This window comes from Lithobates pipiens, unplaced genomic scaffold (genome assembly GCF_037356315.1).
Source record: "Lithobates pipiens isolate NorthernLeopardFrog02 unplaced genomic scaffold, aLitPip1_a1.2 Scaffold_10, whole genome shotgun sequence".
In the NCBI taxonomy this organism is placed as follows: domain Eukaryota; kingdom Metazoa; phylum Chordata; class Amphibia; order Anura; family Ranidae; genus Lithobates; species Lithobates pipiens.
The window spans coordinates 231,923,567-231,940,347 of NW_027507686.1; the positions used below are offsets into that span (position 1 = coordinate 231,923,567).

At 45.7% G+C, this 16,781-nt stretch overlaps 1 protein-coding gene across 1 annotated transcript in view; it reads right to left on the bottom strand.

Annotated features, from left to right (window-relative positions):
* Positions 1-16,781, bottom strand: part of PAMR1 (peptidase domain containing associated with muscle regeneration 1) — a 115,250-nt gene that overhangs the window by 62,737 nt on the left and 35,732 nt on the right. The window contains exon 5 of the mRNA XM_077462960.1: positions 661-878. Coding sequence (XP_077319086.1) covers positions 661-878 — 218 coding nt within the window. The remainder of the gene's footprint in view (positions 1-660; positions 879-16,781) is intronic.

Genomic DNA, 16,781 nt, shown 5'->3' on the forward strand with positions numbered 1-16,781 from the left:
GGGGAATGTACTGATCCTGTGTTTCTGCTAAGCAGGAACATGTATGTTTACCTTCCCCCCAGTCAAAGCACCCCCCCCCCCATAGTTAGCAAGCACTCCCTAGGAACACAGTTAAATCTTTGATTGCCCCTGATGTTAATCCCTTCCCTGCTAGTGTCATTTGATCAGTGACAGTGCATATTTTTTAGCACTGATCACTGTATTATTGTCACTGGTTCCCAAAAAGTGTAAAAAGCGTCAGTTAGGTGTCCGATTTGTCAACCGCAATATCACAGTACTGCTATAGGTTGCTGATCGCCGCCATTACAAGTAAAAAAAGTTTAAAAAAAATCAAATTTCTTCATCAATTTAGGCCAATGTGTATTCTGCTATATATGTATGGTAAAAAAAATCCCAATAAGTGTATATTAATTGGTTTGTGCAAGTCTACAAACTATGTAATATGTTTCTTTATTTTTTCTTTGTTTTTAATTTTTTTTTTTAACTAAAGAAAATAGTTTGTAGACTTTTCCGCAAACCAATCAATATACACTTATTGGGATTTTTTTTACCATATATATGTAGCAGAATATTATTTTATTCGATGTATTGATGTATAAGTATTAAGACTGATTGAAAATTATTTTCATGTGTTTGGAGTTAAAGACTTTATAGAGTTACCTGTAACTTCTCGAAATGTAGCATAGAAGCCATCAAAGTTCTTGGAGCCGTCTGACTTGAAGAGAAGATGCAGTGCATTTCCTGAGCTGCGGATGGGTAGTGGTCTCTCATTACCGCAAAAACGCTTAATGATCTTGCCATCAACATTGTCGCCATCTCGGATTTCCAAGTAATCGTACTGGCACATGTAATCAAACTCCAAACTTAGCATTGCAAATCTGGGGTAGATAGACAATTGTATTAATGTAAAGTGTGATGCCACCTCTATATACTATACATATATATTAGTTATTAAGCAGTGATAACCACTCCTATAAAGTCTGGAAAGCGGTAGAAATGTGCACTGCCGAAAAATTTGTTCTTTTTCATTTCATTAGTTTTTTGTTTTTTCGGGTCATTCGTTATGATCGCAATTCGTGAATTCAAAAATGTGAAAATCCAAAAATAAGAAAAAAAAAAAAAAAAAAAAATTTGAAAGAATAACTAACTAATAATAACTAACTATTAAATTATAGGTATTGGAATTTCCTTTCAAATTTAGCTGTTAGTGAACGTAACGAATACAGATTTTTCCGTAGTTACGAATTATTCAAAATAACGAATGCTGCATCTAAACAAGAGGAACGGAATGAATTAATAATAAATAATAATACAATGTTTTTATTATTATTATTTATTATTGTTAATTCATTACGTTCTATTCATTTAGATTCGGCATTCCCTATTTCGGATAATTCTGAACTTTGGATAAATTTGTTACGTTCACTAACAGCCAAATTTGAAAGGAAATTCCAATACCTATATTTTAATAGTTAGTAATAGTTAAGTTATTATTAGTTATTATTTCAGATTTTCAAATTCTTAGGGTTTTTGGATGTTCAAATTTTTAATTTAGGAGCTTTAAAATCTACGAATTTTCGAATATTAAATTTATGAATATTCTGAAAAATTTGTTAAACGGGTTCTTCTTAATTTGGATATTTCCAAATGAATAAATTTGTGGAAATTAGTAAAAAATACGAATTTGGAACTAAACGAATTGCACACGTGTGTTGTGTTTGTTAAAATATGATTTTTTTTTAACTTAATTAGACATAACATTACATTGGACAATACTGGTTGCTCATAGATTTCTGTCAGGTTTTGGATTGAGTAGTCTAGAAAGCAATGATGAGCAGCCTTTCTCAACCAGAGTTCTGTGGAACTGTAGGGTTCATCCTGAGGTTGGAAGGAATTATATGAGTGGTAAGCAATGGTGAATTGATCATCCACCTACCCTGACCACCAATTTTGTTCATAGGCCACCAATGTAAGGGGTCACATCTACAATGTCTACTAATGTTATGGGTTGCTTCAATTGCCATTGTCTTGTCTGTGTTTCTTTTTTGGAAATTATTATTTATTTAATTTCAAAATTATTTCTGAACAATTTTGTAAATTACAGCAAAAATAACAAACAATTGATGTCTTGGGTGTCAAATACTGTAGATATCCCTTATTATTTTATTTAACCAGTTCCCGACCGGCGCACGCTGATGTACATCGGCAGAATGGCATGGGCAGGCATATTGGCATACAAGTACGTCCATTTTTATATGCTGCCCTGCCATCGCTTGCACACCGCCGGCGGTGCGCTTGCGTGCCGGTCGGGGACCCCGTGAGTCCAGTCTCGGGTCCCATGGACTCGATCGCCTGCGGGGATACCCGCAATCGTCTCACGGGGAGGCTGAACGGGGAGATGCCGTTGTAAACAGCATCTCCCCGTTCTGCCTAGTAACAAGTGATGCTGATCTCTGCTTCATGTGATTGGAGCAGAGATCAGTGTTCACTAACACAAAGCCCAGCCCCCCACAGTTAGTAACACGCCCCTAGGAACACTTAACCCCTACACTGCCACCCCCTGGTTAACCCCTTCACTGCCAGTGTCATTTACACAGGAATCGATGCATTTGTATAGCACTGATTGCTGTATAAATGACAAAAATCCCCAAAATGTGTCAAAAATGTCCGATGAGTCTGCCAGTCACAATAAAAATCGCTGATCGCTGCCATTACTAGTAAAAAAATATTATAAATAAAAATGCCATAAAACTATTCCCTATTTTGTAAACGCTATTACTTTTGCGCAAACCAATCAATAATCGCTTATTGCGATTTTTTTTTAACCAAAAATATGTAGAAGAATATGTATCGGCCTAAACTGAGGGAAAACATTTTTTTTATATATTTTTGGGGGATATTTATTATAACAAAAAGTAAAAAATAATGTGTTTTTTTCAAAATTGTCTATTTTTGTTTATAGCGCAAAAAATAAAAACCGCAGGGGTGATCAAATACCACCAAAAGAAAGCTCTATTTGTGGGAAAAAAAGGACGTTGATTTTGTTTGGGAGCGCAATTGTCAGTTAAAGCGACGCAGTGCCGAATCGCAAAAAGTGGTCTGGTCTTAAGCTAGCAAAATGGTCCGGTCTGAAAGTTGTTAAAGTGATCTTAAAGTGTCTTTTAAAAAAATAAAATAACAAACATGTCATACTCACCTGTCTGTGCAGTAGTTTTTCCCTTCTGCCAAGTGCCCCCACGGCAAGCAACTTGCAATGGGGGCACCTGAGCAGGTTCTTTCCCAGGCTGAGGCTCTGTGAGTCCATTCACACACAGAACCGCAGCTTGGTCTCACCCCCTCTCTGCTGATTGGCTCAGGTAAAAAATCTTGAGCCTTTACAACCACCTTACTATTCATGTTAACATTCCATGAGCTGTAGGAATAATCATTTTCAGCAGGGAGACCTAAAAATTATTTAAAGGGTTCCTTTGAGGTAAAAAGGCTGATTTAGGGAGCTGTGATATCTATGGCCTGTTTAAAGCTGAGCTGCAGACACCTAAATGTACAATTAAAATACATGTAGATGAATTGTCAAAGGATCTGTTCTTGTTTTTATCCAGTTTTGAAATTCAGACACCCCTACCAGACAGTACAGGCAGATTTTCAGCCTCAACTGCAGGCTACAATGTGGTTTAAAAAAAAGCCCTGCAGCATCCACCCCAGCCTGCGATTGGATACTAAAGGAGGAGCAACACACTAATAAAGATATCACTCTGCTCTCACATCTGCAAGCAACTACTACTAACCAGCACTGTACAGAAGAACAAAACCTCATGAGTTCCCTAAGTATGTGTTTGCTTTAAAGCCCAAGTCCAGGGACTTTTTTTTGCAGTGGAGCTGGGCCTGCACTGCATGGGTCAAATGTTTTTTTTTTTTCTAGGGGTGAGCACAAAGTTTATACTCACCTGATCCGCCGATCCTCCGAAAAACCTCCCTCCCCAACGGTCCAGCTGTGGACTGTTCCTGTTTATGGAGCATGCTGAAGTCAGGAACAGTCCATTTTCAAGACCACTGGAGTTCGGGGACAAGACCAAACTGGTCTTGTCCTGGGAGGATCAGAGGACCAAAATTATTGGGACGCCTGCCTTTACACCAAAGGTACTGAATTAAAATTCATGGGATCCATGAGTAAAATTTTCTTCCAGCACAGGTCCGAGTGTCATGTATGTGCTATGACTCAGATCCTTCACATTACAGCCTCACGTGCACATGACAGTCTCCCCTTCCCTTCCTTTAGGGCCCAAGAATCCTAGCCCTTATGGGAAAATGCAGGGATCTATTGTGTAGGCACCTGTTAGTGTGAGGTCCAGGAACTGGTGTGGCGGTATGCATTTAAGTGCGTAACACTGTGTTCTTTTTTACTTCCAATTTTTTTGAAATGCTAAAATTACATTTAATTTATTTTTAGGCACCACAGCTCAGTTTGCAGTGCATAAAAATAGATGCTGAGCCTTCAGGTAAGCTCCAGTCCACACTGTTCAACACCCAGGGGCACTGCTGTAGTGTGATCAAGTCTGGACAGGACTGTTACTGGGTCCGGGTCTGGACCATGGTCCACCATTTAGTAATGCCTGCTTTACACACACATGAACCTAATGGCACCCCAGTCTTAGTCCGTAGGGGTCAGTATTGAGTTGGCCCACCCTTTGCAGCTATAACAGCTTCAACTCTTCTGAGAAGGATGTCCACAAGGTTTAGGAGTGTGTCTATGGGAATGTTTGACCATCCAGAAGTAAGCACTAATGTTGGATGAGAAGGCCTGGCTCACAGTTTCTGCTCAAATTCATCCCAAAGGTGTTCTATTGGGTTGAGGTCAGGACTCTGTGCAGGCCAGTTAAGTTTATCCACCCCAAACTCATTCATCCACGCTATATTGCCAAAAGTATTGGGTCACCCCTCCAAATCATTTGGTGGAGTGGGGATTATGGTGTGGGGCTGTTTTTCAGGGGGTGGGCTTGGCCCCTTAGTTACAGTGAGGGGAACTCTTAAGGCGCCAGCATACCAAGACATTTAGGATAATTTCATGCTCCCAACTTTGTGGGAACAGTTTGGGGATGGCCCCTTCCTGTTCCAACATGACTGCACACCAGTGCATAAAGTGAGGTCCATAAAGCCATGACTGAGCGAGTTTGGGTTGGAGAAACTTGACTGGCCTGCACAGAGTCCTGACCTCAACCCGATAGAACACCTTTGGGATGAATTAGAGCGGAGACTGCGAGCCAGGCCTTCTCGTCTACATCATTGCCTGACCTCACAAATGCGCTTCTGGAAGAATGGTCAAACATTCCCATAGACACACTCCTAAGCCTTGTGGACAGCCTTAGAAGAGTTGAAGCTGTTATAGCTGCAAAGGGTGGGCCAACTCAATATTGAACCCTACGGACTAAGACTGGGATGCCATTAAAGTTCATGTACGTCTACAGGCAGGTGTCCCAATACTTTTGAGAATATAGTTTGTATCTCTGCTGTCCTCTACCCTAGAATAAAATGGGAAGTTAACCTGCAAAGTGCGAGCACAGCCCCCCTGCATGGGAAAAAAAAAATTGCTCAGAGTTCAGCTTTAGAGTCCATCTCCACTAAAAACCTTTTAAAGTTTTGGACAGAGTAGACGGGATTTTATTTATTGTCTGTGTCCCCACTGGGGATATTTCATATATACTGTATATATAATTATTATAATCTACTAGGGTTTTAAATTGTTTATACCTTCCTGTCCCAGCAACATCCACTCTCTTCATTTCTTCTCTTCCTGTCTAAGGACAGGAAGTGATATAAAATCTCTCCAACGGGGTGACGGACAACAATAAAAAATCAAAAAAAGTGTTCAATCTTATTATTAAAAAAGGTTTATCCAAATATTTAAAAAAAGTTTTGGCTGTTGTTAGTCCCTACATAAAAGCAACTAATCCTAAAACAGAAACAAAAAAAGATAAAGAAATAAATGACCAAAAGCACAACCTTGCGGTTTAGAGGGAAATGCCTCCCTCAGAGTCCATTCACACAGGGGCAACTCCTGATCCGACTTCAGGTCGCCCCTAGTCGCCTCAGGTCGCCTCAGGTCGGACAACATTTAAAAAGCAATGTAAGTGAATGAGAGCCGTCTTAATGCACACTACTGAAGTCGCTCCGACTTCAGAAAAGGTTCCTGTACTACTTCTATCCGACTTGTAGGCGACCGGTACCCATTGATTTCAATGGAGATCGCCTCCAAGTCGGATCTCCGTCTATACGGAGGCGACTCTGACAGAATTATCAACTCTCAAGAGGGCACTCCACGCCAAATTTCTGAAAAAAATTTGGCGTGGGTTCCCCCTCCGAGAGCATACCAGGCCCTTAGGTCTGGTATGGATTCCAAGGGGAACCCCCTACGCCGAAAAAACGGCGTGGGGGTCCCCCCCAGATCCACACCAGACCCTTATCCGAGCACGCTACCCGGCCGGCCAGGGAAGGGGGTGGGGACGAGCGGGCGGCCCTCCCCCTCCTGAGCCGTACCAGGCCGCGTGCCCTCAACATGGGGGGGTGCCTTGGGGGAGGGAGGGCGTGCGCCCCCCCACCCCAAAGCACCTTGTCCCCATGTCGATGAGGACAAGGGCCTCTTCCCGACAACCCTGGCCGTTGGTTGTCGGGGTCTGCGGGCGGGGGGCTTATCGGAATCCGGGAGCCCCCTTTAATAAGGGGGCCCCCGGATACCGGCCCCCCACCCTATGTGAATGAGTATGGGGTACAATGTACCCCTACCCATTCACCTGTGAAATAAAGTACAAAAAAAAACACAACACAGGGAAAAAATATTTTATTGCACAGCTCCGGGGGTCTTCCGTCTTCGGGGGTCTTCTCGTCGGACTCCTCCGCTATCTTCTTGTAGCTCTTTTGCTAGCGGAGGAGTCCGGCTTTCTTCCTCCCCGCCGCCGGCCTCTTCTCCCGACTTCGGGGGTCTTGTCCCCCTCTTCGGTTCTTCTGCCGGGCCACCGCGCCTTCTTATAGCTCTTTTAGAGGTGGTGGCCCGGTCTTCTGTCGCCGCCGCCGCCGCCGCCGCCGCCGCCGCCGCCGCCTTCCGTTCTTCTCCTTCTTCTTCTCCTGGAGATGTTGACTCGACGAGCTCTCCGGCCACAATGCCAGAGCCGCGCTGTGCGGCCACTTATATAGGGACAATGGGGCGGTGTCACATGGGTTGATGTCACATGGGTTGGTCACATGGGTTGATGTCACATGGTGACCCCGCCCCCTTACCATGTGACCAACCCATGTGACATCAACCCATGTGACATCAACCCATGTGACACCGCCCCATTGTCCCTATATAAGTGGCCGCACAGCGCGGCTCTGGCATTGTGGCCGGAGAGCTCGTCGAGTCAACATCTCCAGGAGAAGAAGAAGGAGAAGAACGGAAGGCGGCGGCGGCGGCGACGGCGGCGACAGAAGACCGGGCCACCGCCTCTAAAAGAGCTATAAGAAGGCGCGGTGGCCCGGCAGAAGAACCGAAGAGGGGGACAAGACCCCCGAAGTCGGGAGAAGAGGCCGGCGGCGGGGAGGAAGAAAGCCGGACTCCTCCGCTAGCAAAAGAGCTACAAGAAGATAGCGGAGGAGTCCGACGAGAAGACCCCCGAAGACGGAAGACCCCCGGAGCTGTGCAATAAAATATTTTTTCCCTGTGTTGTGTTTTTTTTTGTACTTTATTTCACAGGTGAATGGGTAGGGGTACATTGTACCCCATACTCATTCACATAGGGTAGGGGGCCGGTATCCGGGGGCCCCCTTATTAAAGGGGGCTCCCGGATTCCGATAAGCCCCCCGCCCGCAGACCCCGACAACCAACGGCCAGGGTTGTCGGGAAGAGGCCCTTGTCCTCATCGACATGGGGACAAGGTGCTTTGGGGTGGGGGGGCGCACGCCCTCCCTCCCCCAAGGCACCCCCCCATGTTGAGGGCACGCGGCCTGGTACGGCTCAGGAGGGGGGGGGGGACGCCCGCTCGTCCCCACCCCCTTTCCTGGCCGGCCGGGTAGCGTGCTCGGATAAGGGTCTGGGGGGACCCCCACGCCGTTTTTTCGGCGTAGGGGGTTCCCCTTGGAATCCATACCAGACCTAAGGGCCTGGTATGCTCTTGGAGGGGGAACCCACGCCAAATTTTTTTCAGAAATTTGGCGTGGAGTTCCCCCTTGAGCTCATTCTCTGCTTGGCCACGGCAAAAGTCGCCTGGCCTGGGGCGACTTGTAAGTCGTCCCAAGTCGCACTTGAAGTCATCACAAGTCGTTTTGAAGTCGTCCCAAGTCGTGCTGTGATCTTAACTCAAGTCGTGTCCAAGTTGCCTGACTCAAGTCGCCTACAAGTCGTGTTGCCCCTGTGTGAATAGACTCTTAGCCCTTGTACACACGGTCGGAGATTCCAACAACCAAATCCGACGGATTCTGTCCGTCGGATTTTGTCCGACGTATCTTGTCCGAAACTGTTGCATACACACGGTCGGACTAAGTTGTCGGAAAATCCAATCGTTCAGAACGTGATGACGTAATTTCGTTACGACGGGACTACGTTCACGCTAGTAGCCAATAGCTTTGGTGTAGGAATTTGATCTGAGCATGCGTGGCACTTTGTCCAATCGGAATTCTCTACACATGATCGGAGTATGTCCGATCGGACCAGTTTGTCGGAAAATATTTCCAGCAAGTTGGAAAATTTGGTCCGACGGATATTCTGACGGAAACAGTCCGATGGAGACCACACACAGTCGGATTATCTGACAAAACGGTCCGATAGGACACATTCCGACGGTTTCTCCGACCGTGTGTACAAGGGCTTACAAGTGAATAAGATCCCAGTGAGTGTTAATAAAGATATTATTGTTTTTTAATAAAAGAAAGATTGAGTGTCAGCGGCTTTGGGACGCGTCTTCCACCACCATCTTTCATTTCTTATCTCATTGTCTGGTCCCGACGCATTATGAATCTCATCCTGATATGCCACATATTAAAGGATGATTCTCCAACAGACAGGGATGTTCAATAATTCATCGTGGTCATCAATAACATGGAGCTACCCGGGAGACGTCTAATTAATAGCAGCATGGCGCTGGTGAGGTACGTACAGTAATGAGACCTTGTAGTTTTAATGAAGTGTAGTTCTCGACAGGGATCTGGTTAACCCTTTCTGGCCAGCCATGAAGACTGCAGCGTCATTAAGCACTTGCCTACTGGGCACTTTCAGCCTCTTCCTGCCCAGGCCAATTTTCAATATTCAGCTCTGTCACACTTTTTAATGACAATTGCGGTGGTATTTAAACACTTCAGTACACCCTTCCTTCCCAGACCAATTTTTAGCTTTCAGCGCTCTCACACTTTGAATGCCAATTACTTTTCATACAAATAGAGCCTTCTTTTGGTGGTATTTAATCACCACTGGGTTTTTTGATTTTTTTGCGACATAAGTGAAAAAAGAGCGAACATTTTGAAAAAAAAAAACACTTTTTTTTTTTTAGTTTCTATGATAAAATTTTGCAAATAAGTAATTTTTGTTCATAAATTTGGGCCAACATTTATACTGCTACATCTCTTTGGTAAAAAATAACCCAAATTAGTGGATATTATTTAGTCTCTGTGAAAGTTATCGAGTCTACAAGCTGTGGTGCAAATCATCGAAAATTGATCACATCTGATCACACCTGATGCAGTGATGGCCTCATTTCTTGAGGCTCTGAAATGTCAGGAAAGTACAAATACCCCCCAAAGGACCCCTTTTTGAAAAGTAGACAGTCAAAAGGTATTTAGTAAGAGGCATGGTGAGTTTTTTGAAGTTGTAATTTTTTCCCACAATTCTTTTTTTTTTCACAAAATTGTCATAATAAAAAGTTATTTCTCACACACAGCATATGCATACTTCCAATTACACCCCAAAATACATTCTGCTACTCCTTCCGAGTATGGCGATATCACATGTGTGGGACTTTTACACAGCTTGGCCACACAGAGAGGTCCAACATGCAGGGAGCACCGTCAGGGGTTCTAGGAGCATAAATTACACCTCTAATTTCCTAACGACCTATTACAACTGTGAAGGCCCTAGAGCACCAGGACAGTGGAATTACCAAAAAAATTACCCCATTTTGGAAAGCAAACACCAAAACGTCTGTTCTCTGAGGCATAATGAGTCTTTTGAACGGTTCATTTTTTTCCACAAGTTTTTGGAAAACATGGAAAGAAAATGAAAACGTGTTTTTTTTTACACAAAGTGGTCAGTTTATAAGATATTTCTAACTCAAAGCATGTATATAGCAAAAATGACACCCCAAAACACATTCTGCTACTCCTCCTGAGTATGACGATACCACGTGTGTGAGACTTTTACACAGCCTGGCCACATACAGAGGTCAGACATGCAGGGAGCACTGTCAGGCATTCTAGGAGCATAAATTACACCTCTAATTTCCTAATGACCTATTACACATTTGAAAGCCCTGGAGCACCAGGACAATGGAATTACCCACAAAATGATCCCGATTTTGGAAAACAAACACCCCATGAAGCATTATGAGTCTTTTGAATGGTTATTTTTTTACACAAGTCTTCAGAAAACATGGAAAGAAAATTAAAATCTTTTATTTTTACACAAAGTTGTCAATTTATAAGATATTTCTAACACATAACATGTATATAGCAAAAATAACTTCCCAAAACACATTCTGCTACTCCACCTGAGTATGGTGATGCCACATGTGTGAAACTTTTACACAGCCTGGCCACACACAGAGGCCCAACATTGAAGTAGTACCTTCAGATGTTCTAGGAGCATTAATTATGCATCTCATTTCATTCCTACCTATTACAGTTTTGAAGGTCCTGGAGCACCAGGACAGTGTTACCCAATTACACAAAATTACCTAACTTTGGAAAGAAAACACCCCAATGTATATTCTATGAGGCATGGACTGCAGATAGGTACTCAGGTACTCTGATGGGCTGGAGACAGGTACTTGGTTAAACTGATGGGCTGATGACAGGTACTCGGTTACTCCGATGGGCTGGTGACAGGTACTCGGGTACTCTGATGGCCTGGTGACAGGTACTAGGGTACCTACTTGGGTACTTACTCCCCTCTTACATCAGTAAACTCCTTTACCTTAGTGTATTCACTCTGCAGACTCTGGTGTAAAGGGGAACTCTGATGATGTCCCCGCCCATTATGGTGTCACAGTCCCAGAGGATGCTGGGACTGTGACATCATAATAGGCGGGGACATCATCCGGCGATGTCCCTATATAAGTCGCCGCGTGCCCGGTCCCCGTCATTGTGAGTGGAGGACTCGGCGAGGCAAAATCTGAAGAAAAAGAAGAAGAAGAAGAGAACAGAAGAACAGAAGGCGGTGGCGGCGACAGCGGCAGGGGCGACAGAAGACCGGGCCACCGCCTGTAAAAGAGCTAGAAGAAGGCGCGGTCGCCCGGCAGAAGAACCGAAGAGGGGGACAAGACCCCCAAATTCGGAAGAAGGGCGGCGGCGAGGAAGAAAGCCGGGCTGCTCCGCTAGTAAAAGAGCTACAGGAAGATAGCGGAGGAGTCCGGCGAGAAGACCCCCGAAGACGGAAGACCCCCGGAGCTGTGCAATAAACTATTTTATCTTGTGTGTTGTGTTTTTTTTTGTACTTTATTTTACAGGTGAATGGGTAGAGGTACATTGTACCCCATACTCATTCACATAGGGTGGGGGGGGCGGTATCCGGGGGCCCCCTTATTAAAGGGGGCTCCCGGATTCTGATAAGCCCCTCGCCCGCAGACCCCAACAACCAACGGCCAGGGTTGTCGGGAAGAGGCCCTTGTCCTAGTCAACATGGGGACAAGGTGCTTTGGGGTGGGGGGGCCGCGCGGCCCCCCTTCCCCAAGGCACCCCCATGTTGAGGGCACGCGGCCTGGAACAGGCTCAGGAGGGGGGCCACTCGCTCGCCCCCCCTTTCCTGGCCGGCCGGGTAGCGTGCTCGGACAAGGGTCTGATGTGGACCTGGGGGGACCCCCACGCCGTTTTTTTTCGGCGTTGGGGTTCCCCTTTAAGTCCATACCAGGCGCCTACCTGGAGACCCGTTCGAAATGAGCGGACTTTTCTCCGGGCGGGAAAAGTCCGCTCATTTCAAAAGTACGGTGGACTGGCATACGCACGGCCGGATTGTCCGGTGGGAAGATTGGAGTGCAAAACTACTTTCTAAGTCCGCCTTACTTTCGGGTCAAAAAAGTATGTCGGAGGCTACACACGGGGGATTGTCCGGCGGACTTCAGTTTGCCAGACTTTTCCACCCGCTTGTTTGATCGTGTGTGTGTATGCGGCATTACCAAGCAAAGGATAAGGACGAAGGCAGAGTGCAGTATGGATTGTGTGTGCCCTGTTCCCCAACAGAGTCTCTTCTGCCCCAGCCAGCCCCAATTGAGCCACCCGAGCTCTACCCTGCAGCCCCTGATCACCCCGTACCAGCCAGTTTAGGAACCCGGAGTCACAGAATCAAAAGATGTCAAGCCCGACCACCTGTTGATCAGCATGTCCCTGGAGCGGAGCTTCAGCTTGGGATAGGGGTCGGGAGGAGGTAGAGAAGAGGGAGAGTGGGTGGGGGCTGATCGTTGCACCATGGGCCTCTGGGTTGTGCTTACCCCCTGGGTCAAAAGTTGCCAGCCAGCCCCTGCCAGGGAGTCTAAGGAAAACCAACCTATGCTGTGCAGGAATGGGTTAAAGAGTAGGTACTCCATGTTAGTGCACGTGGAGGACATGCAGCCCAACACATGGCTAGGCAGCTACACAATAGTGCTATACCATATTGCAATATTTCTCACTATAAGTATCCTTTAACCCATTGGTGGCTCTATAAATGCCTTCTTCACCGTGCCTAGGTGAAAAAAGTAGAACAGGTTCGTCTTACTTTACTTAGTCACTTACTTTAATGGCCGGCCACATCCACATGTGATCTCAAGTGTTTTCTGTAAAAGTTATAAATACAAGCCTGGGAGGTGTATTTGCTGACTTCTAGGGTCACATAAACATGTAATCACATGAACCAGCTGTACATATTTTACTAGTATGTACTTTTTCATCCAGCAAGATAGGAAAGATGGAAGTTCCACCTTCATATTTTCTTCCTGTGAAGACTCAAGAAGAAGACACTTTGTAGAGTTGCAATTTCGGTGCCTCTATAGTTGCTGTTACTTTGCATAGGGAGGATTGTGGTATATGTATACACTTCATTTAGCCTTCGGTAGCCCTGCTACAGGGGAAAGATGAAGTGGCTGAGCATGAGCGATGCTGGGTTGCTAGGCAACCCTATGCTTACCTCCTGGTACCCGGTGATACAGAAGGATGCAGCAACATCCAGTTTAGTGCTCTGCCAGTGGAATTGCATTCATTGCCTCAGCATTGAGGAGAAAAAAAAAATAGCCGTGGGTACTCTCATGCCAAGTCTGTGGGTACCAGTCCTAAAATAGTGATTATATGATTCTAAAGTTCTCCTGAGAGCTTCAAAGTGCTGACCGGACAATGCAAGCATTTATTTAGACTCGATGGTTTATCAGTGATCACTTCTCGCTTTTCCTAAAGAATGTCTTAGTCAAGTGGGCAAGAACTGGTTTCCCATATCGTTCATCTCGCTGTCAGAACTTTCTATGGCCACATGGCTTGAGTGGCCTCTAAATCATCTCCAGAGTTCTAACAATCAAGAAACTTTCCAGTTGAGTTTTAATGAATATGTGAAGGAATTCTCCTAGGACCAAACGTTTAAATGAATATAACAATACAATAACAAGTACATAAAAGTGCAGTCAAACATATACCTTATTTACAGTGCCCAGGCTGCCAAGGATGGCACAGAAAGGTAAGGTGAGGGCAGGAGAAGCCAGGAGCACCAATCCCCAGTATCTGATGGTTGTCGTGTTGTGATAACGTGAAAACATTTGGATCCCCAGCTTTAGGATGCATTCACATAGGAGCTGAGACCTATAGTCCAGGAACATGGATCTAGAGCTAGCATGGTCAACAGTAGACTTTTCGTTACGGATTGATTTTCAGATGCAAATTTTATTTTCAGAGATACGGATGTATATGAGTCTCTGAATAGACATAGCAATGAACGTGAACTAATCTGTAATCCAAAATGAACGAATGCATTTGTTTCATTCAGATGACGTCACATGATTCGACAGCAGTTTGGACCCACAGGGGAATTAATTCAATTTCCAAATTCTTCCTATAATTCCGATTCAAGTAAATTTGTGATTTAAATTGAATTTGTTATTGTTATAGTCAATCAGTTCAGTTCCACAGTCTAATGCAATTCCTAGGTTTGAGAAATTTGCGGCCACCGAATTTTTGAATTATATTTATTTTGTTGCGTCTGAAAATATTGAATAGTTTTGATATATTAATTAATGAATCCACTCGAAATATCGAAACCAAAAAGGAATATATAGCAATCTTTCAAAAAAGATGCCTATTTTTTTGACTCCACCCGGACCAACAAATATATGAAACAAATGCCAAAGATCCAAAGCAAATTCCGAAAACAAGTCGTTTCGACATAACAAAGATAAAGAAACAAAGAAAAGATAAAGAAACAAAATTCTTCAATGAACGAATGCATCCGAAAGGAAACAAAGATTTCGGAGGTGCACATGTCTATTCAACAGTGGCCTCTTCCCACTACTTTGCAACCGAGCTGTTCTGAAGGATACACATAATTAGTTAACGTGAAATGACAGCCAGGGCCGTAACTATAGGGGGTGCAGCAGTCGCGACCGCAACTGGGCCCTGTGCTGCAGGGGGCCCATGCAGCCCCCTCTACATATGGCCGACAGCAGCATAGGCAGCTAGGGGTACCAGTGCACCATGCACACGGGTGGCTGGAGGTGGAGGGTGACTAGCAGAGCTCCATGCTCGACTATCACACTGGCTGCTCTTTAGTTGTGCATTCCCCGCATGACCTGTGTCCTCGGCCGACTCCTCGGAGTACCCCTCTCCTGCTCCATGCATTGCCGCTCAGTCCGATGTCTGTTCTCCCCAGCCAGAGTCCTTCCCCCCCCCCCGCCCCCGAGTCTGGCCCACACTGCACTGCATACTTCTCCGGGGTAAACAAACTTTAAGCACACAGATGCAGTGCAGCCCTATGAGAGACGGGTCCCCAGAGGACACTGCAGGCTTGTCTGCCAGCCCCCCTCCTCCCCCGTCATACACAGATGATGAAAGGTCTTTCTGGGAGATATGCCGATCGCCCGTCCAGCACACTGGATGGAGCCCAGGCCAACATGGATGAGTGCGCGGCCTACAGCTTGGTCATGGTGAGTGAGAGGACCCCATCCCCCACACACCATTACATACCCCCTCCATCTCCCCCTGGGGACAGGAGCCCCTTCTCACATGGGGACAGGGACCCCCATCTCCCCTGGGGACAGGGACCCCTTCTCACCTGGGGGCAGTAACTTCATCTGCCCTGGAGAAAAGGACCTCATCTCTTCTGGGGATGGGGACCCCATCCTGCCTAGGGACAGTCCCCCAATGGGGCACATAAAAATAAAAATAATAAAAAAAAACTACTGATGCCAGTGGTGGAACTACATACCTGTGACCATGCCCTGGAGTTCCACCACTGGATTCGGAGGGAAGAGCCCTGGCTAGGGGTTCAGGGGGGCCCTTCATGGTTTCTTGCATTGGGGCCCTGAAGGTTCTAGTTATGCCACTGATGACAGCACTGGTTTTTGGGAGAAGCCATCACAGCTCAAGCGTGCGGGGGGGGGGGGGGGGGGGTTGTCAGAGTGACTCCCTTTAAAACATCACAAGCATGCTCATAGAAGATGGGGGGTGGGTTGGAATGATGTCTGCATCCTCATGTCTATGGGATGCTGAGAGCAGGAGACTGTACACAGGCAGCATGCCAGATGGGGGTGGCTGAGAACAGGAGACTGTCTCCTCAGAGTGCATGGCAAATGGGGACATGGCAACTGAGCTTTAAATTGGTTCAACAAAGGGACCACCCACAAATCGGACTTCTGGCAGGGAAGGAGCTGACAGGCAGGAATAAATAACAAATGACAAATAACAGAAGTGATTTTTTGCAGAATTCTATAGGGTTTGCTTTTAGAAGCAAAGCAAGGTATTTTAACATGAATGTGTGGACTAGCTTGTAGGTTTTCAATGCTCACGTGGCTTTGTTTTTAAGCCTCTTTATGTATGCCTAAAGCTGAAAGGTTATTCTTCTTATATTTTGCGCTCCCTGATTCCTCCCTCCCCCTCATCAATATGCTAATGAAAAGTAACTATGTCATTAATCAGCACCTTCCTTTTCTAAATGAATACAGTAAACACACTCTCTCACTGTGTTCATTTATAACTGAGGCATGCTTGTCTTTGTACTTCTCACCTGGTTGCCGCCACACACGCTTGACACCATCTGAACCAAATAAGTTTATCTTGGTGTCATCAGACCACAGGACATGGTTCCAGTAATCCATGTCCTTAGTCTGCTTGTCTTCAGCAAAGTGTTTGTGGGCTTTCTTGTGCATCATCTTTAGAAGAGGCTTCCTTCTGGGACAACAGCCATGCAGACTAATTTGATGCAGTGTGCGGTGTATGGTCTGCGCACTGACAGGCTGACCCCCTGGCCCTTCAGCCTCTGCAGCAATGTTGGCAGCACTCATAAGTCTATTTCCCAAAGGCAACCTCTGGATATGACGCTGAGCACGTGCACTCAACTTCTTTGGACGACCATGGCAAAGCCTGCTCTGAGGGGAACC